This window comes from Antedon mediterranea, chromosome 2, assembly GCF_964355755.1.
Source record: "Antedon mediterranea chromosome 2, ecAntMedi1.1, whole genome shotgun sequence".
NCBI classification, from domain to species: domain Eukaryota; kingdom Metazoa; phylum Echinodermata; class Crinoidea; order Comatulida; family Antedonidae; genus Antedon; species Antedon mediterranea.
In genome coordinates, this window is record NC_092671.1 from 18,218,181 (window position 1) to 18,246,060 (window position 27,880).

The 27,880-nt window shown below is 32.5% G+C and overlaps 1 protein-coding gene across 1 annotated transcript in view; it reads right to left on the reverse strand.

Annotated features, from left to right (window-relative positions):
• Window positions 1–27,425, reverse strand: part of LOC140040649 (receptor-type tyrosine-protein phosphatase eta-like) — a 52,747-nt gene extending 25,322 nt beyond the window's left edge. Inside the window, exons 1-3 of the mRNA XM_072086735.1 lie at window positions 26,893–27,425; window positions 5,714–5,744; window positions 564–2,174 (exon numbers count right to left, since the gene is read on the reverse strand). Coding sequence (XP_071942836.1) covers window positions 564–2,174; window positions 5,714–5,744; window positions 26,893–26,955 — 1,705 coding nt within the window. The 5' untranslated portion in view covers window positions 26,956–27,425. The remainder of the gene's footprint in view (window positions 1–563; window positions 2,175–5,713; window positions 5,745–26,892) is intronic.
• Between the last annotated feature and the right edge of the window lie 455 nt (window positions 27,426–27,880).

The following is a 27,880-nucleotide window of genomic DNA, read 5'->3' on the forward strand; positions in this document are numbered from 1 at the left end:
GAGAAAAAAAACCTGTTAATTGATAACGCAGGTATAAAGAAAGGTATATAAGATTATAAAATAAAAAAAAATGCATTAACGTTAACTTGTATAAAAATTAATTAAAGATAAAAACGCAGTTAAGTTGTATTTATTTTCAAGAATTAAAAAGATAAAAATTGTTAAAAAGAGAAAAAAAGTTTGTTAATTGATAATGTATGTACCAAGAATATAAGTATAATTAGATTTTAAAAGAAATGAAATGCATTGATGATGACATGTATAAAAAATAGAAAATAACTATGGTGAATAATGATAATAGGTATAGAAACAAATACAAAAATCATTAGTAATCAAACAGATAACAAAATTGCAATTGCATAAATATATATTACTGTGTTTATATGATGTTTGTTTGAAATAAAAGTGGGATGATCCCACAAAAAGAAAAAAAAAAGAAAAAATTCTATTTCTATATTAATGGAAAACAACTAGTTATAAAAGAGTTTCACATTTACATTTTAAATAAATTCGACGCCCCTAACCTTGCAAAATAAGTAGAGAAAGAAAATAGCTACACCTACCTATTACCTCAGCAGGAACCATGGTTGTTTCAACGACTGTTTGAAATTCTGTCACAATCTTATATGCATATGTGACCATCAAATCAGCAGGAATGTCCTTCGTGCCATCATTCATTGGAACAGTTTCTATGGAAGTTATCAAAGTTACTGAATCACTTACATCATTGGTTCTACTCATTGGAGGTGGCGGTGTGAACTTTAGATCTGGCTCTTGAATGGTAGTGCGTTTTCGTACTTGCACATGAGAAGATGGATTTCTTGGTATATACTCATGTTCCTTTGAAGTATACACTATCGTTGTGACGCCTGTGACATACTCATCTTCTGTTGGAATTGTTTGTAGACTATTAGATCTTGTGTCAGTGGAAGTTGAAATACCCTCTGTAAGCTCAAACTCGGATTCAAAAACTGAACCTTCTGATGACGATTGTTGACCATCACTATCAGTGGTCGTCTGTTGAGCAAGGATGTCTCGTTCAGCTACAGAGTTTATAATTTTTTCCCATGGGAGGGAAGTGATTTCTTGTTTAGATTCAAATTCATGAGCAGTTGGTGGGGAGGTTATAACAGAATGTTCTGTTTCTGGCAGGTTTACCTCTGGTGATGGCGTTGTGCCAACCTTAACAATCACATGATCATCTTGAAATGATTGCATTGGTATAGTACCTTTTCCATTGGGCCGAACCGTTTTTAAAGCAGTACCATTTCGTACAATGTTTGACTCCTCTTTCACTTTCTGCAAATCAGTTTCGTCTTTAACTGATCCTAACTTTGTTGGAGTAATGTATGACGTAACCAACTCTGTACGTGTTATTAACTCAGTGGCTATCTGTGTTTCATAATCTGTATTATCTGGAGTTGGTGTATTTAATAAATCCGTCTGATTACCTAATATCACGTTGGTACTTGCTTTATGTATTGCTGCAGTAGTAAATGTCTCTTGATCACTTTTAGCTGTAGTTACTATACTAGCACCTGGCTTTTCATTTGTCCTAATTTCTTTTACAATGGTCGTTGTCTGGACATCCTTTGTTTTTTCAAACCTAGACGTTACATTTACAAATTCAGCGAGAGGTTGGTTAGACGTTTTGTCTATTAATGTTGTAGGATCAACTGTCGATATTACTTTTTCATTTGGAATATTATAATTAGTTGTTGATTTCTCAGTTTCTACATACTGCGGTATCGTCACTGACGTTCCAGAAATAGACTCATGTACAGGCGTTTGCGTTACATATACAAATTCAGCGAGCGGTTGGTTAGACGTTTTGTCTATTAATGTTGTAGGATCAACTGTCGATATTACTTTTTCATTTGGAATATTATACTTAATTTTTGATTTCTCAGTTTCTACATACTGCGGTATCGTCACTGACGTTTCAGAAATAGACTGAGGGACAGGCGTTTGTTGTAACGTCACATTACTTAACTCATCCGTTAAATTTGAATTCGTTACACTTCTTGTTGTATGTGTTCTCCTGTCTGTTGTTTCAAATGTTTTAGTAAATTGTAAATTCTCAATATTTTGGTTTAGTGAACTATGTAGACTCGTTGAACCTGTTTTGTTGTGATTATATAATTCTGTTGTCGGCTGCTTTGTCCCTCCAGGATCTTCATTAGTGCCATCAACATGCAAGACAAAATAAAATTAAAGACACTTTTTAAAGTCACTCCTGAAAATACATGTCTTCTAAGTTTAAATTTTTAAGTTTTGTGACCCAATAATTATTATGACGAGAAATAAATAAGTTCGTTGACTATATTATATATATATATAAATCATACTGTAAATTATAGAAACAGTGCTCATATTCGGAATGATCTCATAATCGCGTCGAGCATAGCTCATTGGCGAAAGTTCCATATTTTTTAGTTGTATGAAAAAATGTCTCTGGCTGGATTCGAACCTGCAACCTCTCGCTTACAGGGCGAGTATCATACCACTAGACCACAGAGCCATGTATGGTATTATCACAGATTTTCACCCACCAGATACATTCTCTCACACAACAAACGCCCTCACAATCAGTGGAGGCTTAACAAGTCAGAATAAATTCCAACTTTAATTCGCAACGGTTTTTTAAATAATATTGTGTATATGTAAATCAATGATGTTGCGTAGCACTGTGTAAATTATATATAAATCATACTGTAAATTATAGAAACAGTGCTCATATTCGGAACATGATCTCATAATCGCGTCGAGCATAGCTCATTGGCGAAAGTTCCATATTTTTTAGTTGTATGAAAAAATGTCTCTGGCTGGATTCGAATATATATATATATATATTTTCATATATGAAAAGAGTTCTTGCATGAGTTTCCGTTCAGATTATATTCGACAAAAACGGAACTGGTTGGTTTCGGTGGAACGAGAAATCAATATTTCGTCATGACTTATAGGCACTTCATAACTAATACATGTGCTTATAAATTAATCATAACTTTACAAAGAACATGCTGATACTTTAAATTTATTTAATACCATCTTCAGTTGCCCAAAACGGAAATACTTCCTTACTGTATTGATCCGTTCAGACGGACATAACGTAACTTAATATCTACAGATAAGATATGATATTTTGTAAATAGTTAATAAAAGTTTTTAAGTAGTTAAATATTATGTTATCATCTATATTGTATGGTAGGTCTTTACGCAAAGCAACCCTTTCCTAAACAGAAAATGTGTTTCATGAAGTTATTGCCTATATAACAATGGTTATTTCCCAACACACTTAAGTGTAATCCTTGCAATTTGATTGGTTAATTTCACGTTATATTGCACGGTAACGTTATATTTAATAGTTATATAACATGGCATGGAAAATTTTACCGCAATTCACTACCATTATATGCTTATCTATAAATTGGGATGCAAACGAAATTATTTTAAGAAATTATTATTTGTATGAGAGCACTTCTAATTGTACGCATGCGCAAAATCAAATTTATACGACCTTGTCTAAACATCTTACATACATTATTTGGTTAATTTTTAGGCTGTATAGTGCTGTATAAGATTTCTTAATGATAGATTTTTAATTTACAAGGGACAATGTCCGCTTTAGCAGTAAAGCATTCGACTTTTGTAACTCCTTTACTAAAGTAGCTATTTCGTCAAGTGGTACTTTACTCTCTCCTACTGTACGGTTGTTACATCATTTGTATTGTCAGATATTGTTTTCCCGTTTGAATTAAGTAATTTGAATCGAGATTCAAAATAGTTTATAAGAATTGATTGATACATACTTTTATCTTTATCAGAATAAAGAAATTCTAAATTGACGTTTATAAATCGTGGTTCCCGCTAGAACGCAACGCAGCGACGTAACAGTGCTGCAAACATTTGTTTCACGCAGGCGAGGCAAACACAATTATTACCTCCGCCAAGGAGGTTATGTTTTCACCCCTGTATGTTTGTGTGTGTGTTTGTGTGTGTGTTTGTGTATTTGTGTGTGTGTTTGTGTGTTTGTGTGTGTGTCTGTGAACAGCCTGGAGGCCACAGTTTTTATCCGATTCTAACCAAATTTGGACACAATGATCTATGCCCAAAAAGCTTGGACGAGTTCGAATTTGAGAGGGAAAGGTCATAGGTCAAGGTCACAACTAACAAAAAACTATTTTACTGCCTAGAGACCACAGTTTTGATCTGATTGTCACCAAACTTAGCCACAATGATCAATGACACATCATATAATTGTGGTTAAATTTTGAAGGGTCAGGGTCAAAGATCAAGGTCCACAAAAAAAAAAAAAAAGAAATAAAAAAATAATTAAAAAAAAAACCCTCAGTGGGACTTGAACCAGCGATCGCAACTGTGAGAGGTGGATACTTAACCATTACACCACACTGTCATCCACAACTTTGTAGTGTGCAGTTAACATATTTACACTTAGAACTAATAAAAAAAAAATGTAAAAAAAAAATATTCTGGGGGCATTTTATGTAGGGGAATTTTACAGTAGGCGGAGGTTTGTACTCTCGGAGTACCCTCTAGTTATTATTATTTCTTACGTTGCGTAGGTTGCGTTATGTTGCGTCGCTAGTTAAAATCAAATACGAATGAACTGAGTGAAATACTTGACTAAACGCAGAGTTAAAATACATAATTAGCAAAATTGTATTTGTAAATACTCGCATCTCAACACTAACGTTTGCAAAAATGAGTTTACTTATTATTTTTTGTTAATGACACTCTTCGCCACAATAAGTAGATGTTTGAACTTATCCAAACTAATGTCCATTGTTCTTGGTAAACTTTTCGAAATAATCGTTATTCCATACTGTCGACAAGTTAATCCGAGTAATTTCAATCTCATTTGATTCAAGTGTTGCCATTTTGATTCATCCATATGGCAAGATATAGAACGTTATACATCATTAATTTTCTTTAGAATTGACTTAATGACAAAGTCTCTACCATACTAATTTTGAACAAAGTCATTAACGGTCAACTTCAGTGTGGAAACGGGTATCTTCAAACGATTATTATGAACACGAATAATACTTTCACAAAATAGTAGATCGCTATAGGAGGCCTTGGTCGGGCCTTTTTAATTTACACAGATTTTTTTTAAAGAAAGCCCTGAATTATAAGTTAACCCATTGGACTAAACCTGAAGGGTTCCCTTCTTGATGGTTGAACAAATCCGAGGTTCTAAATGACATTATTTTACTTATTTGCACTTTAATTATAAATCAATGTTTAATCACTTTTGTTGACATTTATAAATTCATTTTAATTTAATTCACGGTTTAGTTTGAACTACAGATTTTAATTTTCTTTTATATTATTCTATTCCGTAGTCCGTCGAGTGTATTACGGTGGCACTGTAAAACACTAAAATGTCGTTTTTCCGCGAGACAAACAGACGCGTTATTGTTCCGCATCTAAAAACGAAGATATATCTTAGTTTGAGTAGTCATCTTTCTGAACTACAGGCCGGGCATAAAATATTTACATAATTTTTCAATTTTACCCGATAATTAAATTTTCAAAGTCCGCATGAATGCATGTTTAATGCAGAAGTAACGTAACCATTTAAGAGTGGTTATATATTGTATGCTAATAAGTTTGTTACTTAAATGAATGACTAAGCGGTACCTTAACGATGGGAATAATGTATTAATATCGGCAAGAGAATACTTACCGGGATGAGGATGAATGCCACTGGCAACTATCTGAAAGGAAATGCAAAAATACATTAGGCACATCTTAAAAATTAATTAATTACTCAGTATTGTTAGGAACTCTGTTCTTTGTAGGGCGCCATATAAAAACCTGTATAGAATAGAATAATAATCTTTAAGTGAATCAGAAGAAGAACAATACCGCTATTTTCTTCATACCCTTTGTAGTTAAAACGCTTCGGGATAATAGGTAGGCCTAACTCTTGAATAAGACAATTTGCAGTATAGTATTCGCTGGAGTTGCAGTCACGAGAGCACGCGACCAAAATATAAAATGTTGATTAATTGCAGACCTAGATGTGGTGAACTCAACCCTAGAACGGTGCAACTTCGTTGTGAACCATACTCATCGTTAAGTTTATCAGGAAACTGTGAACATTCTGTCATGTGCCTAACATGTCATGTTTATGCCAGGGGCATCCGACTCTTTTTAACCTAATCAAATAAAAACATGAATGTTGTCTGGATTTAGAATATGTGATTGAAATGGCGCCAATAAGATAAATATACTACCTTGTTAATACTAGCAAAGCTGTCAACTAAGGACTCACCTAACACATAATGTTGAATGTAAATAAATACGATTTTAAATGTATCGGGATAAATTTGTTTTTACAGATGTTGCAATGCAATAACAACAGCTCGTCTACTCCAATGAGATACAATAAAGATCACTTTTCTAAAAAGTGAATAGGTTGGGATCGATTGGATATATCTGAATTCTACAATGTCATAAAAATTGCTACATACTTTGATATCTAAGAAAATCTAGTAAAATACAGATAATTGTTTCACACTACAGCATGTACAGTATAATGAAATGTGTAAAATTGTTTTGTACCGCTAGCTTTACTTGCCATTAAAAATACCATAAAGTATTTTAACTATTTAGGCATAGCTCATGCGTGTTGGAACCGATTATAAAACATAAAGCTACTTAAAATGAAAAAAATAAGAAACTATAGGATAACCATATGCTGTACGGTTTGAATCAAATCAAATGACGTCATGATCAATAAGAACAATATAGTCATTGTATCGTCACGATATTATTATACAAATCATGATTGATTAGACTGTGAAATTATTATTTTCATCAAATGCAGCATAAATGGTTATCATATAGTTTTTCTAATTTATATTTTATGTATATGTATATTTATCTTATAGCTATCGTCCTAGCATAAATAAGCCTAGTCAGTAGGTCTACTAATATTGCTTCTCCTTTCTTAAACAATTTTGTATAGCCTATTCATTAGAATTTATTTATACGGTCTTTGTGGACAGCTCGCGTTAGATTCTTTGCGCTAAACTAGGACGAATAAAATAAGTACACTCACACAAGCGCACAGAGTAAATCTTCGGCATACGTGCATAACTCAGAGTAGGCCTATAATGATACAGTAGAGTATAAGTAAAATGTGTGTATGTTTTGCTTTGAAAATTACATGAATGTAGGCCTAACATAATCCAACGCGAGAATAAGCAACTGTAGTAACGACCGCTGTCTTTAATCACCGTTTTTAAGAGCACGAAAGAATCAAAATCTAAACATACTTTCTAAATATCAACATTTTGTCATTGAAAAAGTGTCAATTTGCATACGAGTGTATTTTTCTTCATTGGCCACTCATCATAATGGTATTTCGGCATACCTTTGACAAATTAAGCATGTAATGAACATATTATTGTTATTGCAAACATTATTGTTATTTGACAGGGATAAGTTTCACCTCTTGCAGGCCATGTGTGGTTCATTCCATGCCATTACACACCGATTTTATCCGCCTAGTGAATACACAAGAAATCTGTGGATCGGTTTCAACGCCTGCTGTGTCTAGAAAAACATATTTAGCAACGGGCTTCTGAATATCCGATATTTTGTTTAATTCAATTACCTGTGGATTCCACTGATTTCTAGCTGTCATTTACACTTTCAATAACCCTTGTGAAATCAATAGAATAACAGAGCTTTGCACGTTCTAGGCAATCACCTTTTTGTAGGGTAAAGGTTTTGAATCATAATCATTGAAAGCCCCATGGTTATAATTATGTTACCATTTCTGTATGATATCAACAACGACAGCTTCATGAAGGTATGTTCAAGAAAATGACGTATTACCTATACCACTAATTGGATTACACATTAATGTCCTCTTACCTCTGACTTACCTACATCATGTTGATAAGTAATTTTATAGGTTAAAACTGTAAAATAACAGGCTAAATAGGACTATACGTTACTTTCTAGTTTCTGTAAATCCAAGGAAACACAATTTTGCTTTGCAAACTCCGTGTTTGTTCTGAAAAAGTCTGTGGTGCCTATTAAGGTCTACCAGAGTTACTGGAAAATGTCATTGTCAATGTCAACTATAACTAGCTACTGTACAACGACGATTTTCACACCTCTAAGCAAACTAGTTTAACGGTAACTTTTGTGAACTCTCACTAAACTTGCTAGCTTTGGAAAACGTTTCTTTTCAGGCACTGAGTTTGCAAACTAAATTTCCTAAACAGGATTTAAAGTATAGCAGTTTGGTTTCAATTCGGTTCGGAAAACGGAATATTAAATTTAAAAACAAAATGACTGTGACAGACAAAATTAGTGGTTCACGAGTGGGACCTTATATTTTTTTACTCCTAATTTGAATATTTCAGATCTCATTTGCATATTCCATTGTGTGACCGAGGTGTGATCATTTTGGAATGTCATCTCATACTATGTGTTAAGCCAGGGAAGATCACTACACTATTTTCTAGTTATTATTACTTTTTTGGTTGTTGCTTTGTTTGACTATTGTTTCAAATTAAGCATTGTAATGGTGATTACGTCATTTATTTGGGACAAAGCAATGTAACAAATTTTATTATTTTAATAGTTGAGGGTATTCTCTAAAGGCATATATTTTGCCTAATTAGGTTTACAGAACCTTTTATGTTTTTAGGCAGTGAAGAGTGTTTTAACACGCGCGAAAAGGCCATGATAATGTGTGAGATAGGGAAGAGTTACCTGCTCATCAGGGATTACACTAATTGCATAGGCGGTTATATTTTCACGCCATGAGTTACTGACTACGATCATTGCTTGATATATTCTTCGTAACAGTATATTTGATACATCATACAATTACATGAGTTAGTTTTAATGGTAGGCCTACATAGTCGCAAGTGAAATATTGATATCGTGTCTATCTGCTTCTTACAGATGAGAAGTAATTTAAATTAATACACTCTATTGGCAACAGTTACAAAAATATCATTCGGTAGGCCTATTTTTATAGATTAGACTATTTTGAAAGAACAATTTTTCCTCAAGAGATATTTCATATTATTATTATCATGTTATACGTTTAAATATTATTATAATGTGTTGAAATACGAGACACTAACTCATGTCTATCGCAGATATTATCTTCTAGAACAAGGCAATTATACTGTCACTCTCAAGGATTCGATTACATATTTTGACAGAAGATGACATGTTTTAGGTGGCTACTGACATGGATCCGATTACATAAATCATTGTTTTTAAGTTTTGATAGGTTATTGTTTGATTGATAGATGATTGTTGGATTGATCGGTTATTGTTTGATTGATCAGTTATTGGTTTGATTGATCGTTTATTGGTTTGATTGATCGTTTATTGGTTTGAATGATAGGTTATTGTTTGATTGATATGTTGTTGATTTGATTGATAGGTTATTGGTTTGATTGATAGGTTATTGGTTTAATTTAATAGGTTATTGTTTGATTGATAGGTTATTGTTTGATTGATAGGTTATTGTTTGATTGATCAGTTATTGGTTTGATTGATCGGTTATTGGTTTGATTGATCGGTTATTGTTTGATTGATATGTTATTGATTTGATTGATAGGTTATTGGTTTGATTGATAGGTTATTGGTTTGATTGATAGGTTATTGGTTTGATTGATAGGTTATTGGTTTGATTGATAGGTTATTGGTTTGATTGATAGGTTATTGGTTTGATTGATAGGTTATTGGTTTGATTGATAGGTTATTGGTTTGATTGATAGGTTATTGGCTTGATTGATAGGTTATTGGTTTGATCGATATGTTATTGATTTGATCGATAGGTTATTGGTTCGATCGATATGTTATTGGTTCGATTGATAGGTTATTGGTTTGATCGATATGTTATTGATTTGATTGATAGGTTATTGGTTTGATTGATATGTTATTGGTTTGATTGATAGGTTATTGTTTGATTGATAGGTTATTGGTTTGATTGATCGGTTATTGGTTTGATTGATATGTTATTGGTTTGATTGATCGGTTATTGATTTGATTGATATGTTATTGGTTTGATTGATAGGTTATTGGTTTAATTTAATAGGTTATTGTTTGATTGATATGTTATTGGTTTGATTGATCGGTTATTGATTTGATTGATATGTTATTGGTTTGATTGATCGGTTATTGGTTTGATTGATATGTTATTGATTAAACGATTAATTTATCAATCAATCATCTTATCGTTAATCGAATACTGCAGTATATTACTGATTCAATCGATTTATTCTGTCGTAATATATTGAAGTTATAAAATGTGTAAATTTTAATTTGACAATGATGAGAGAGGCATATACAAAATTATAATATTGCTTCTCCACTGCGATAAGAACATGAGGAAGGCGTAGTCGTTCAAATTCGGTTTCCAAATGGAAGTTATTGACAGATCAATAGCATTACACGTCATTTTATTATACATAATTTATTCGATTGGTCTGGGTGGGTCCTGTTTTGTAATTCCCCACTGCTGAGAATCACCCAAATTGCTAAATATTCAAACGGATGTTCTGATAAAAATAATATGTTGTTGATATATAATTTTATTAGTCTATTTTGCAAAATGCAAACTGTTGATAATGAATTTACATTTCGCAAATCATTGGCAATGAGAAAATGTACCATAAATAAAAAATATGGCTAAATATTGTGCAGAGATCAAAAGAAAATCGCTATGTCAAATTTATATCATAAGCATGCTTTCTATTTATTTTCTTCATACAATTGTATAAAACTCGAAAAATAAATGTTAACTCTTAGTAAAGCTTTAATAATGCTGTGATGTGTTTTCACTAGTAATGAATCGCCTTTGCAATGCTGTATCGGCATAAATTTGCAAATTAACGGCAGGCGGAAGAATGATGTATCGTATATTATTGTCACACTTTTACTATAGTTTTTCTTTTCACTCTGAGGAAACGTGGTTTTATATCTTCGAAGTGCAATATTTTATTTCCAATTCTGTCACAAAGGATTATAATTTTCTGAATGGATGTCAGTACACATGCAGATGTGCATAAAACACTTGAACACTGTAATAAAAAGTACAGTTTCTTGTTGCTAAAACCTGAAGCGGTGTTATCCATAATGAGTTAAACTCCGTTGGGAAAACTAGCCATTTTTTTATATCTTTGATGTATTCCGTATTGAGAGACATATTAAAAATTAACACATATTAGAAACTGAATGTGCTTTTTATCAATTGTAAGCTTATTGAGTTTGCTGTTTTTTCGAGCCTATACATTTCTAAGATACAGTTCTAAGAATTCATAAATAAAAACCATTAAACAAATTCAGTTTTTTTGAAACAATATAGTATAATCAGTATATTGACGTAGCCTACTTTTTAAATCTCAATTTTGTTTCCTTTAAAAAATATCTCGATATATGTATATAAATAAATGTAATTTCTCAGGATATCACACTGTTACCACCGGCCTGCGATAACGAACATTTCGCCGAGTGACTCCCGTGAGACGGGCAGGACTCATTAAATAACGTAATTATTGCTATAAATATAAATAATGTTCGTAGATAAGACTACTCGGTACCTGGAACTCCGAGGGACAAAACTGTTAGGCCTATATTTCATTGATATTAAAAATGTACATCATTTTTAAAGTTAACGTGTTATACGTGTTTGTTCTATGTATCTGACCCCATTTACTTCGTATTAGCAGTAATTAGTAGTCTAGCTTTTCTGACGTATAGTTCCTGTTACAATACCTCAATTCTAATGAAATACAGTCTAAGCAAATGTATTAAACCTCCTGTACTACTGTATTCTCCTTTTTTAGATACTTATGCTGACTAACCTTCTTTCAGCAGGCATTGCCAATAACGCAAATAAAGGCTGTAATCACCATTTTAAAAACAAGTTTTAAAAGCTATACCGTTAAATTCCTAGATTTACATCGATATTTTAGAAATACAACGATGACATAGGCATACTAAGGTCTGATTGAGAATGAATTATGCCTCTAGGTAAGGTTTGTCATTTGAATTAATTACAATAAAAAAACAAACATTTGTCCTGAGGATATGATATTAACACAGCATAGTTCCATAACCAACCTCGTTATGACTCCTTTTAAAGAAATAGGCCTAAATGTGCTAAGTTCAACAGCATTTTTTATTCACTGCAATGAGTTATATTCAATTCAATTCATTAAATCATTTGCATAACATATATTATAAAAATACAAAACAAAAATTAGAAGAGTCATCATTCTCTAACATTCAGTGCCCTAATGGTCTTATAAATTAGTTAGTTTTGGGGTACGTTGTATTTTAATTCTAAATAATTATTATGTATTGTGTGATACTGTCCTGCTTGTAGTTGTAACAAAATACTTTTGTAATTAAAAAAAATAGAGGATACGCTCGCTTCCCACGCTCGCGTATCCTCTAGTACATGTCCACAGATATGTCTCGAATATATAAAGCTTTGACGTGCAACAAAGGCAAAGTCTGTTAAAAACACACACAAAAAATTGATTGTATTTAACCAAAATGTAACTTTAATACGATTAAAGAGGTATGTGGTGGATGGCAGTAACAGGTTATAAACTATTATATCATGAAGATTAAAATTCCATCATTCATCGTTGGCTTTTCATAGCTGTGAACGGATGGATTTATCACACAACAGGTCAATACGTAAATCATGTTTTTTTATATAATCCAAGAGACTTGATTTAAGAATGTTGTTTAATACTTTTTGCTCTGTATATAATATTTATCTCGTGGCCTCACAATATAAATATTTACTCAGGTTTACTTGCTCAAAACTTTCACTATACTGATCGAGATACCATACCGAGTGTGTTTATCAGTGATAACGCTAGCTTTTATAACGAGAATGTTTAAACCAAGAATCTACATTTTTATTTAATTATTTATTTAATCAATTTCTGACATATACAATACAAAGAAAAAGACAAAACAAACAAGGCAAGGAAAGACCAAACAGGTGCTAAACACCTATGCTTATAGTTTGTCAACTCAGAACAGAGCACAGAAATAAACCAACAAATTAACTACATTCTACAAATTAAAGCATCTACAACTACACAAATTTTCAACATTTAAAATTAATTTTTTTAAAGTAGGCCTATTGAGATAATGTAATCATTTGGTTTTAAAAGAACTAATGTGGTAACACGTGGGATAGGCCTATATGAATGATATGAAGATTCTGTTCTGAAGCAACGAATATAAAAAAAATAAGAGCTACGAGTAACACGTTGTTTTTTTGTCATCAGTATGGAATCATTTCTGAATAATATCAAATGATGTGTGTATTTCATTCAAGTTCATGGCCATAATGATGACATATAACATAGGACAACTTATCCATTGGACAATTCGACGGACCTAACCTATAAATTCAGGTGGTTTTCTATTGGAGTGCTGAGAGATTAATTCACCTAAGCGCGGAATATGCATTCATTCATTCAATATTTTATTTCTGAATCTTTGCTCCATGGAAAGTAAAACTATGTATAGCCTAAATAAAAAAAATTACTGACTAATTACTACAAAACGATGCGCTCTCATCTCAGGATGGCATTCCATCTTTGACTTATATAAGATGTTGTCTGTAATCGTTGAGACAAAAATATGTTTACTTGAATTCGGACTACACATCAGGCCATTTATCGATTGACAAACAAATTATAATTATTATAATCAATGACACTTTGAATATGTTTGATTTCCAAATTGTCATCGCAATAACGAACTCACGGTCACGTGTTTAAACAAGATTAGCGTTTACTTTAAAGGGTAAAAATTGCAATTCACTAACCTAACTAGGTACTTTCTCGGTTGAAATATAGGCTATTCTTCGTATATTTGCATTAAGTGGTGTTGTAGATGCTGTAAATGTCAATTGCACAATATATTGATTCTACATGACAGCAATGCCTCAAAGGGATGGCTGTGATTCAACTTATGTAACCACGTTCAATAACAGAAATATAACATGACTATTAGTATTATCACTGACACGATAAATTGCAACCTAAAAGCATTTCAAATGTCCCTGGCGATGTAAGTCTACACAATGGAAAGAAATTATATGGATAACATAATGTCTCCCAATATCTATAGACAGATTATGAATCTAAATTTTTTTTTACCAGAACAACATGACATTTTTAACAATAAAAATTGAATAATGCCTTCATTACATTTCATGATATGGTGATTTATAAGTGGAGGGGTAAATAGAAGGTGCCGTTTCTACTACACAATACAGTAGGAACTCCTCCTTCCAGATACCCATATTTTGTCCTATCATGTGAAGTGAAAGTAACGCATAGAATACAATTTAACATTACGGCGGTTAACCACTATGTTTTTACCTCTATATGGTAAGACCAGGGTGTCGTAAACTTTATGTGTTCGAAATGTACTGTCCACCTCAACATTTCGTTTAATGTTTTTGTTGAATATGCATGCCATTTAATGTCACATACAGTAATAGTTTTCACTTTCTTGACCAAAAATTGGATCGAAAAAATTATTTACCTGAAAAACTGTAATTTAAAGATCAATTCAATGGGTTTTGGGTTGAATTTATTTTGTGTTTTTATAAGAAATGATTTTTTCTACGAGAGTGATTAACTAAGCTTGATTAAAATTGCGAAATAGCGTTTCATAGTATTTTTTTGTTAATCTTTATTCATGTGTTTGGAGGAAAATTAAACTTGAATGAAATAAAACAATTACATTTATACAAACAATAGGCGATACGCTGTATAGAGAGCGTATCACCTATTGTTGTATAAATTATTATTCGTTGTCAATATTGTAAATGTTACCGTACTTAACAGTAATATAATATTTTCGACTAGGGATTAATGTTTAACATGCGCATCATTCAAACACACAAGGTCATACATCATTATATTTTTATGACTACAAAGTACTTTATGCATTCAATTATGAAATGCAAGAAATCGAAAGCGGAAGAAGCGTGTGTGGCTTAGATGTCAAGTTTGTGAGACCCGGGGGACGGGTCGTAAGCCTATTACAGGCTGGGGTCAATGCTCGCAGAATAGCCGGAACAAACTCAGTACACATTACTGTGTAACACATCTGTGTTTTTGTTTATTTATTTTATTATAACTTGTATTACTACATTTTATATATTCATATTAAAATGTACTTTATTTAATTACTGTATTTAATTTATTATTTCAAAGTGTAACAGGCCTATTAGATTTTAATATTATAGCACAATCTTGGTCATTACGCTTATGCCTAATAATAATAATTTCTCAAAAAGCATTTTATAGCAAGGCATACACGTGTTTAAACTAAAAAATATATATAGGCCTATATACAGTATTCTACGGCTCTATATATTGATTGAATTGAATTATTTTCACAAAAAAAAAACATATTTTTGGTGTTTTTGTTCAATAACCTTAAAAAGTTCAGAACGGTTCCAAGCGCAACGCAAGTAATTTGACCAATTACGACGCGATGGATCATCCTAATAACTGTCGCTTGTGATTGGTTGCCGACGTTGTGTCCAAATGCCCATATGGGAACTTCCACGTAAAACATTACATATTATTATTAATATCACATATTACGGTATCCCATGAATGTAGTGTTCATTGACTTATTCAAACCACATTTTCCGTAAATTTTGCTAATGCGAATTGCTAGAGGGAATTTTAATAAAGCTCTTTTCGGAAAGTTTCACTTTGCAATAAAAACACTACACCAAACTGTTGGGACTTTCCGGTGAATCAACATCGTTGGTACTCTGAGGGGAATTTTTTTCCATGAATGACACAAACTTATACCACCTGCTGGTGATACCGTACCTCATGGATAAGTTTCATCATTGTTATCAAATTACGTGGGAAATCCAAATTTTGATTTATCGTTTGCTGACAATAATGAAGCACTTCCGTCTTTTTAGATCTCACTATGCGTCATCATCATAGTATATACCACTCCAAAACGGAAACCCATAATGTATTTCAATTTTTAATAGTTTCTGTAATTTGAATCCCATTTCATATACAATTTCTTTTTCTAATTCAATATTTCAATTTTGTTTATGTTTTTTTGTAAGTTTTGATTTGTTTAATTCATTCTATTCTATGATAGAGCCACAGCGCATTTATATAATTGCCTCCGTTCACTTGTCCCGGGCTGTTCAGGAAATCAGTCCGATCTAAGCTCTCAATATATGAGATAATTTCAACTTGTGAACAGGTCCGTGGAAATAAGAACAACGTATACGCCGTGTAAATAACATCTAAGCCGTGTAAATAACAACAACAAAGTCTTCTAGGCCTAGGTCTAAACGCTGTTAATTGATCAGCAACCTATTTAGGAGATACTTCAAATAAGTAGGTCAAGGGGATAGTGTCACTAGAAGTAAATTTCTCATGATGACACAGAGTTCGAATTAATTAGGCCTAAAGGAAATATACCTATTGTGTACCAAAACTAATGTGAATCATGGTGGACTAAAGTTTGAGATTACAAGTGTCATAATTAGGCCTACAGTAAACCATAAATACTCGAATAATACTGTACAATCAATTAATCAATCAGCTTTTAAGCCAAGACCCTTAACAAAATAACAATAATGTAATAAGACGTTATTTATATTAACAACATAGTATAACAAGGCCAACAGCCATTAAGTCGCGTGCTACAATGCATAGTGATACCAGACCGACAGACAGACAGACCGACAGACCGACAGACAGACCGATAGACAGACCGACAGACCGACAGACACACCGACCGACCGACATAGTGAACTATACTGACCGAAATTACTGAACATGTTTAAAAATGTTGAAATGTTTAAAAACATTTATATTTTTTTTATTTACACGTGCGTAGCCTGTCACTTTTGACGTGCTCGTATAACGTAATTTCGAGTTGAAAAGTAAGTCAAGAAAACAGAAATCGGGCAAAAAGAGTGCGCAATAACATTTAACGCGCAGTGCGCGCGCAAAAATATGCGCACTCATGGCAATTTTGTAAACGCTTAAAATTGCCTGAAACGTACTCTTATTTCATCGAAAATAAATTTTGAAAATTTTAAGCGCGCGTACGCATGCGTTACATGCGCTACGCACGTAATTGTATTGCCATATGATGATTTATGGCCTGAAATTTAAGAGTACCAAATTTTATTTAATTGTGATTCATGGTTGTGAAGATATGATTACAAACGTGATTTCGTTAAATCGTGCGTAGACCGCGTAATTCTTTATTGCGCACCGTGAAAACATAACCACATTGATTCCTGGCCATAAGGAATATACTGTGAAAAATTGACCTAGCTAGATGAAACTGATATCAAGATAAGGTCAGAAAGCGATAAAACGCATAGTGATACCGGACCGACAGACCGACAGACAGACAGACCGACAGACAGACAGACCGACCAACCGACCGACATAGTGAACTATAGAGTCGCTTCCACGCGACTAAAAAAAAGAAGAATAAATTACTTTAACAGAAGATGATTAATAGTAAAATAAGTTTTTGAAATTGAGATAACTCACATGCACAAAACAAACAATATAAATATGAACACACAGTGGATGATTTATTATAACCAGTCGGAAGTAATTTAACAATGGTCAAAGCGTATTCAGACAAATTTAAAAATGAACAATTTGTTTACAAAACAATTATAAATGTGAGTTAATTCAGAACACAAGTCACGGGCATATGTAAAGGTTTGGCACACAACTTAATTCCGATCCAAAGAGATTCGATTTTTAATAAAACAAGATTTCTCTAAGTTTAAAGATTATTAAAAGCGTTATGCTGACGAATTACGATTTGGTTTCAAATATACGCTACACTTATCCATCCATTAGATACTGCCCCGATACTGGCCAACAGGTGAGGAAATTGGCTAATCTTATTGTATTACATCAACATGAGACTTTTATCCACAAAATAAGTATGCAAGTGTAACATTTTGATCCTATTTACTCACGTGTAAAAATAATAATGTATTACATAGTTACGGATTTCTGTCGTTTTTTACTGGCAAGCTCTTTCGAACGGACAGCATACCGTAGGGTATTTTGATTTTTAAACTCTAGGCCTACTATTATTAAATGAATGGTTTTTCATTTATAATTTGCTGTTTTGTTATATTTATCCCATGTTTAATATAATACATTGTTGGGGACATTTTGCAATACTTTTTATCACTCAGAATATGGCTAAATGTTATAGCCAAAGGCATCGCATAACAACTTTAAACAATTTTATAAAGCGATTTTGAAAGCGATATTATACTGATTGATAAGTCGCATAATATGCACTCTTTCTTGTATAATGGGGTAGTACACTCACCTATTAAGGTTAATATGTTTACGTGGACCGCTGAATGAAAACCGTATTTGCTTATGTTCACAGTATCGAATTTTAATTCACAACAGAATAATACAATGAGATACTTGACTTAAATAGCTCCTTCTGACCTGCTATTGTTATATAATTTATATAGAATACAGAAACTTTATTGGTCTCGCATATAAAAACATTATACAAGAAATTAATTCGTTGTTGGCAGCTATTAAAATCTCTCATACACACATCAATTATATAAAAATTTAAAATAAACATGACAAAAAATTATTTGTACAATTTAAAAATAGGATATAACAAGAAATATTTCTTACAAAAAAACGCTGCTCGCTTATTGACGTAACAGTTTTAAAGATATATTGTCCCTCTGAAAAATATTTTTTATTTCAAATTTGTTTTTGAATGTGTCATTTTATTGTCACATAATAGTTATTTTACCTGAAAAAATGAAATTAAAAGCAAAAAATACTTCAATTGTCTGTCAGACAATGTGGTTTTTGAGTTATAATTAAACGTTTCTTTTCTCTTTCTATAATGTGAATTTTGTTACAGAAGTGAATAACTTTGATATGAAACAGACTCAATTTAGTTTATTTTATTGCTAAGGTCAAGTCTGGGGGTCACTTCATCATGCCACTTTAAGTGTGAAGTATCATATTACAAACAAAAACTTTCATGGACTGTTTTGATAATAATTCAATGATTATCTGACAGCCAAATACAGTATTATCATGGGACTCATAAATACCAGAAATGCAGCTGCTACCTATAAATTATAGTGGAGTTTCCATTTTAACAAAAATGTCAAAGTGTAGTACTATAACTGCTGCTTGATTTCATCTAATTAATGAGTCATCTCGTGTGACGTAGCGGGCTAGAGCAGCAGCGTGAAAAAAATATAGTATACAGATATTTATCTATCTATTTATTTAGCAGCATACTGTAAATTAGTGGTACACACAAATCACTAATTCCATGGGAATAGACTGACTCCATTGGACTATGTACCCAGAATACCCCGGTATAATTTAAACTCAATCTATAAATATATCTTTATGGAAATGGATCCTCCTACAATTATGCTTTCTTATCGACATAGCCAGAATTAATAATCACGGTCATTTAAAATGTCTGAGCCCCTCATTTAAGATTATCGTATCACAAATCAGTTCATCAAGCCCTTCGTAAATCATATAAACCCTTCTACGCGTCAATTGCTGAAAGTATTACAACAGCTATAATTGCGCTTGAATGCCTCGGGAAACCGCAGGTGAATAACAATAGGGAAGGGACAACCCTGTTTTCCGAAAGAAGTGAGGCGAAAAATCGTCACACTTTAATAATAATATCAGGTATTTCTGTTAATAATAAACAGCATTTAGGTATATTGCCGTAATCCAATGAAAGAATATTGTGGGCTTCAAAAACTGAATTTAAACATCGAACAAATAGGTGGCAAGTAGGCATACAGTAGCAAATATACATTATATCAAGGTAGTTAATGAATATAATTTATGAATATTATTCCAAGGGGTGCTATAACAACATCTATTTTCTAATTAAAGTTCAATACAGTAATTTAGAGGGCATATAACTAATGAATTAATAAAAATAAATTTGAATAAATTAAAACACGCTGAATTCAGATTGTTTAGCCAAAGTGACAGTATGTGATTAGTAAAATTATTTTATTGCGATATCAATGTGATTAGGTTTCAGCATATAGCATACGTAAAGAAGATTACTTATTTTGTGTCCGATAATTTTTTAATTGATAATCCAGTACATTGTTATACGTTATACAAAACTGCATGTTATTGGCTTCAAAATCAATACGTTTAATAAAAAAAAGCATATATTTCGACATATCAAATGAAATTGCGCATAGGTGTAGTACACGGTATAAGAGAATAAATAAAGTTAAAATTATCAAAAACTATCAGTTATGATATCAAAATGACGTTATAAAAATTGTTAAAACTGTTAAAATACCATAAAGGTCAAAGGCGATTAAAAACTAATGCTACTACAGTAATTACAACTGTTTTAAACGTTTAAAAACAAGAAAGAAAAGAAAATTGTTAAAAAGATAAAAATCACCATTGAAATTTACACCGAATACAATTACCAAATAAGATTACCGTGCCAATGTGATAAAACAAATGCGAGGGATACAATCTTAGAAGGTCTATTGACCGGTGGTTGTGGGGATGTTCAAATTTGAATATAAACTGTAAATCATTTGTATGACGGCAACTTACACTTTCATATCATATTTTTGTTCTGGTTTTTAAAATGAAGATCTACTTTGTTTTTGTAGATTGATCATTCCAGAAAAGAGCCAAGTCATTTAAAGAAGCAGCGAATTGGTGACATTAGTGACATTCGGTTACGCCACATTCGCTCATCTTCACATTATGTCAAGGATGATAAGTGGTTAATTCTCAAGAGGAATAACATTGAGTCGGAAATCGCTTATTTCAAATATTAAAGCGTGCCTGGATTGTAAGAAAAAAACAAAGACCCTGGATCTCTATGTCTAGGACTAAGACTTATTGACTGATATTAAGCACGAGTTCGCACCGCAAACGTTATAAGTCATGTGTATTTCCTATACAGTAATATTAAAGAATATATTTCAATTTTGTTAAAGAAACAATATTTATAATCTTCGATGATTCTCGTAAGCCTACTAAGATTTATAAAGACCTCAAACTGCTGATTACTTGCACCGTACGATGTCATGAACTTATATATAATTTCAAATTATTGAAAGAATTCCATTAGGCAAGAGAATATATTGAACGTATCGAAACACGATACATGGACGCCATTTTAAGAAGTCATCTCCTTTGTTCTCGGAAACATTTACTCAGTTTACTTATCGATAAAGTTGTATTTTCTAGATATAATGACACTCTTAGTAATCGAAGAGAACATACGATATTACGTTATGGTCGCCTAGGGAATTAGAGTGAATATTTTAAAGAGGGTGGACGTAATAGCGTGTCTTGTAGCCTAACTTGGCTGAATTGCGCATAGGCGTGGACAACAACTTTCTTCTCCCCATGACCACCTTCGTGCACTGGGGGTTTTGTAAGTGCATATGAATCCTCTAGTTTCCCTTCAATCCTTAATATCCCTGCTCTAATAAGTGCACCGGGTTCTATCTTCACTAAATATTCGAAATCATAAGGGATGACTGCTATTCGTCCCCACCAATCTCATTCACATTAACAAACTACTTTCACCGTGAATTTTCAAAAATGTCAATTAACAATTAACCTTGAAGTAAATAGAATGTTACCAAATGTGATTTAGCTCATTCATATCAAAGTAGAGCATTAGTGTGCAATCAGACGCAAGCAAACCATGATTGAAAGTAATCTCAATAAATCGACTCATAGTATAGGCCTAATCATAAATGGCCGCCAAGGAAACTAGATTACGATAAATAATTAAAAGGACGCATTATAAAAAGAGACTCATAAAAAATGGAAATAGAAAACTACTTTCTTTGTTGATTAAAATCCTTTTATTATCTTAACTACCCAAGGATAAAGCCTCCCGCTTTACAGAAATTAAAAATCAAGTAAAAGAAATGTTTAAATGTTATGAAGTAAAAGACACGTTCACATGTTATTAGTAAAATAAATGTTGGCATGTTATTTTGTAAAAGAAATGCTGAAATGTTATTAAGTGAAAGAAATTTTGAAATGTTATTATGTAAAAGAAATGTTGACATATTATTACGTAAACAAAATGTTGACATGTTATTATGTAATAGAAATTGTTACTAATAATTAAACAAAATTGAATGTATACAAATATAAATATAATTGAATTAAAAAACTTTGGAAGACAACCAGAATTGTACTGAAGTTGCATGCTAATTAGAATAAGTACTGTGATATTTCTATCTATAGCTTGTGAACTTTCTTCTCAACCAACAGTAGAGTACAGTTTTGTTCCTCCCACTGATGCCAGTCGCATCCAAGAGGCAGTCTTCTCTAGCATCCAAATATATGGTGGGTCTGACTGTTGAAGGGATTCCTTGACTGAGTTAGCTTCTTAGCTTGACTAGGAAAGCAGAGAAAAGATTGCTCTGACACACACAATCCTTCATTATTATTTCATATCTTAAAGTAGTTATTATTAATTTACACCTAGTCTACAATAAGTATAGTAATGTCAAATTAAAAGTACATTAGGCCTAAATGCACACATTTGCAATGTTGTAAAGTTCAATGTTGTTGCATCATTAATTGACTTTTGTAGGCCTACTGTACATTTAATTATGGACTTATAAACATACTATAAATAATTCAATGTATAAAAACGTTTACACTTCATTCCAATCCAATATATATTTTTTTTAACACATTTTCGTTTCGTGCTATGTATTGGATCTGGTTATAAAAGGGTGTTCAGTAAATGATAAATGGATAGTACACCTAAAGAATCATCCATTATCGTAAATTGATTAAAACTATCTAATAATTCAACTTAATGGAGCGTGTGCGAACTTTTTCCGTTGGTACTAATAAATGTTAGTTCTTCAATGTTTCCCAAAATAGATATAAATGACACAATTAGCACATTGTTGTAGGATGTAGGATAAAGAAATACATTATTAATATACTTGCACTTATATAAAGAGTGACTAACACATTCTTAAGCACCTGACTGTAAAATTAAATTTAAAAAAAACATAGCGGTATCAACGTTCCGAGGAAGTGGGTATTCATATAATGGTCATTGTTTTTATTAATATTTTTAAGGAATATTATTAGTACAATTATTTCTGACGAAAGAGAAGTGTAGAAACAAACACTAGAAAAACTAGAAAAAAATAGAAGTTTATGTAATTCAGTGAAAAGTACTATAACGTTCACTGCTGCGTCTAATGCACACGTTGGAAGACATTTTACATGGTTACTCCTTTAAAACATATCATTAAGATAAGAGATCACGATACAACAGAACGGGAACAGAACCATAATAAAGAACAATTTCCCCCGTTCATTTTACGCCAAAGTTCATCTTGATAGGGTGGGGTATTCCAGAGTGTTTCAAGGGTTGTACTCTTATTGGTTGATATAAATGACAGTAGGCCTATATTTTAAATTTGAGGAAAGTGTCTTTAGGCTGGCCATTGCAACCCGCTACTTTTCAATGGGGATACTTCATTAATCTAATAAAGAAGACCTAGGCCTATAACAAATATAGAGGAATAAATATTAATTATAGATATTAATATCGAGCTTTTACGCATTTAAAATGGTGTGGTACTGCTGACAGAACAAATAACGGTATAGTTATTACTATAAATTATTATAATACATATACCGTAACATATATTTCGTGCTCGTGACAATAGTTCGCAGGACATTAATATTTTCTTTTATCGATAAAAATGTCATGCTCTTCGCCAAGAAAGGAAAGTGGGAAAATAGCTACTCGCCAAGGATTAATACGTCACCGTACTCAAAGCATGCTATCTAAATTACAGGAAATTCGCTGCATCCGACAAAACCCAATTCTCTGAGTATCGTTACTAATAATATTTTAGTAAATATTACTATAAAGGTAAAAGTACTTTAATACAATGTGACATATCGTCGTGCCATCTGTGAATTGAGCAGAACTGTGTAGTTCTCAGTTGTTTTTTCAACAACGTCAAAAGAATTAATCTTTGTTCTATCCTAAAACGTAGGCCCGATTTGAGGAGGATGGAATTGTGGTGGTACGTGACGGCATACTAATCACTTTGGTGGTATGATTATAGCAATTGCGGAAATAGTTGCGTACATGATTTAAGGTCAAATTACACGTCGGTATTTTAAAAGTACAATGGAAATTATGTAACAACATTAAGTAAGAGGTATTTTTGAACTTGTATACCAAATTTTATTAACCGTAACATTCTAGTTGTTCAAAAATGTCTTCATAGACCAGAAAAACAATATTTTAAGATAATAATTAACAGATGTAACCCGTCAAAGACATAGTAAACCAGCAATCAATGTAACATGTATCATAAACATAGTAAAGCCCTCATTTTAGCATAATTGATTTGTAGTTTACCTCCTAAAAATAGTTTTACTATACAATTTCCATTTTAGGATTTTATAATAAAATCTTCTACCTCTACCTAATGTTTTTACTGCTTTACCGGTAATCAATATCATCTAAAGCTATCTCATCGACATTATTTCTCAAGGGACGTAACAAACTGGCGAATATCATAATTAAGAAATGAAAATGAAAACACATGAAATCGAAAGGCAGAAATCTTAAATCGTATCAAAACATACGCTGGAATGGATTATAAACAAACTGCGTATGATTGAATTACGATATATAAATTGTAATGTATTATGAACTACATATTTTAACGAGATACCTACAATGTGTATTACTCGAATTGTAGGCTATATTTCATTGAAATAGTATTTTAGGCCTATGGAAAGATAGCCGTATATCTTCAAACTTGTCACATGTCATTATATTATACCCAGATCAGGATGCTGGCCATTGACCCGCCTAGGGGCGTTCCTAACTTCCTATCAAATATAACTCACAGGACGGGAGTATTATTATTATGAATGACTTTGGTTTCCAATTAGGGTTTTTAAAACGATAGAATATCAAACGGTTAACTGAAAGTAATTTCTGCAATTTTAGTTGACAGGAGGCCTACACCACTTTAGTACATTACACACATTGCGCCGAAAGTAAATTTGACCAATAACGACTCGATGGATCATTCAAAGTGTCGCGTGTGATTGGTCAACTCACATGCGTTGCTTCCAAGTGGGAACTAAGCTTAAGATGAATAAAGTGTAATGAAATAAATATTTTAAAATTAGATACATATAGCCTTCTTTTAATTTTCAGTTCAAATTTTTCCCTCAAACTGTTTTATTTTGCTTATTACTATTACGAATAAAAAAGGTACCGGATGTCAATCTTCCGGGGACAATTTATTACACCTAAGTTGTACGTTTATGTGGTAGGCATAATAAATCAATTGAAGTCACCTACGAATGTACACGTCTGGTCCTAAGCGGATCAGCGATAAACCGGTGTATGTGGGCCTACCACAAAAATGATTCGTTTGTTTATCCATGGAGGGATTTTGTAATTTAAAATAACCACTTCCTGTGCGAGGAAACAATTTTAGAAATATTTTACTATGTGCCACTGTTCACATGTTCCATAGGCCTATCAGTAAAGTTTAAATTAACCGATCATTGCATGCAATCCATACCATCACGGAGAATGGAGAATGCTACCATCAACACAACGTATGTTATAATTAAGATTATGTAACAGTAAACACGCACTGAGAACATGTGGTTGTTCTATGGTGTAAGCTCTACGTATACAGAATCGGGAAAGGAAGAGATAATTTCAAATTCATCCACACAAGTTACAAAAACATGGCAAAATTATTTGTCTTGTATTTTTGTCAATATTTGTCAATAGTTCACTATGTCGGTCGGTTGGTCTGTCGATCTGTCTGTCGGTCCGGTATCACTATGCGTTTTATCGCTTTTCTGTACTTTTTGAACTGTTTTGATGTACAGAAAAGTTTTAAAGTACATTACTTTTTGAAAGTTCATTTTTTTCTGAGAGCACGCGACTTATGGTTGTTGGCCTTGTTATATTATAAATACAAGTTTGTTCATAATAATAAAAATCGACATTAATATAACCAGTAAATTTCATGGTTAATGAAATGTGTAAACATATTCAAACATCCAGTGGCTACACGCGCGCTTGTTTGCATACCCTCAGGCCTATGTTTATTTTGCTTATTAATATACACGAGGTTGGTTTCAACCCACTTATTGGCAATAGCGTAGATTTGAATGTACTAGATGCATTTATTTGTTTATGCAGGAATATACAATACAATTGTATAATTATTATAGTCCCTCTATAATAATGATTAATCAATCAATCAATTGGCGGTAAACAAAATCACAGATAGATTTGAATCATTGCTTAATCGACCATATCAACCTATCCATCAATCTACCGATCTTTCAATTTAATCATCACCCTATTTAAAGCAATCAAGGAAACGATCAATCAATCGATCAATTAAACTACTTCTCATCAATAATCAATTAAGCTGCTGCTCATCAATAATCGATCGCAGGCTACTGATAATCGGTAGAGAACGTGTTAAACTTACTTTCTGAAGGCCTACTTACCGACAACTACTTATGAAAGTATCGCTACAACCCTGATATGGGAGGGGGTGGTGGAAGCGGGCTACCATGGTAGTGACGCGTGATGGTTGGTTTGTACAGGTGGTAGTTAGAGGACTGGAATATCATGCTTGTGTTGTAACTTAACTTGGAAAACATGTATAGTACATAAGCAACTACCTGCAGCAATTGAATTATAATAATGATATCTAAAATAATAAATATTTCTTACCATTGAAATACTAGAAAGTAATATTCCAGTAACAGACACTATCCACTTCATTTTAAATTCCATATTAAGGTTCCAATACAAAACAAAAACAAACACTGTATTGTCACACGTACACAGTAAAGTACAGAATGCCAAAATACTACTTCACCAATCGGATTATCCTGAGTTCAGGGCTAAACAGTAAATTATCCATAAGTGTCCGGTCTATGAAGTATCACTGTCAATTTAATAGTATTCATTCCCGGATGAGGTGTTCGGTGATGATCCCAGGATTGATATAATCCTATCTGGTCACTTTACTTTAGTCCTGTAATGAATCAATATCCCCAGTTCAGCGAAGTCGCAATGACAAATGTACAATGTCAAGGAAAGCACAAATAAGTCGTCATTGAATATTACATGTTACTAATATCTGCATAACCAAAATAACACGGCTGGTAACAATACTTGGCAATCTGGATGATACAAGAACGCTTGAATCGTTTCTGTAAATTCCCGAAACAAAATAAAGTATTAGGTATACGTCTTATAAACAGGGCTTCTGACCCGTAGCACAGGAAAGTGAGCCTACACCAACCGTGTCTATCTGAGCATACAGGGTAAGCAATAGAATTAAGTACAGTCAAACTTGTATTATGGTTAACGCCCTCTGTAGTTGAATATATAATCAAACTTTTTTTGACGATTACAGTAAGACTAGATTTTCCCGAATTCATTGTCTTTCTTTTATTTTAGTCCCTCGTTCGACGTTTTGAATTTTGTCTGGGTTGCACTAAGTCTGTATTTATTGTCTTTTAAAAAAAAATGTTAGTCCACCATTCGACGTTTCGATATTTGTTTGAGCATCAAGTATTATACGCATGAAACGTCATATGGACCAAAATATTTATTTTTTACAAATATTTATTCGAAACACAGTACTATACTACAGTAAGACCGAAATAAGCAAGCCTCGAGAGTTCCACAATTAGACGGAGTTACGTAATCG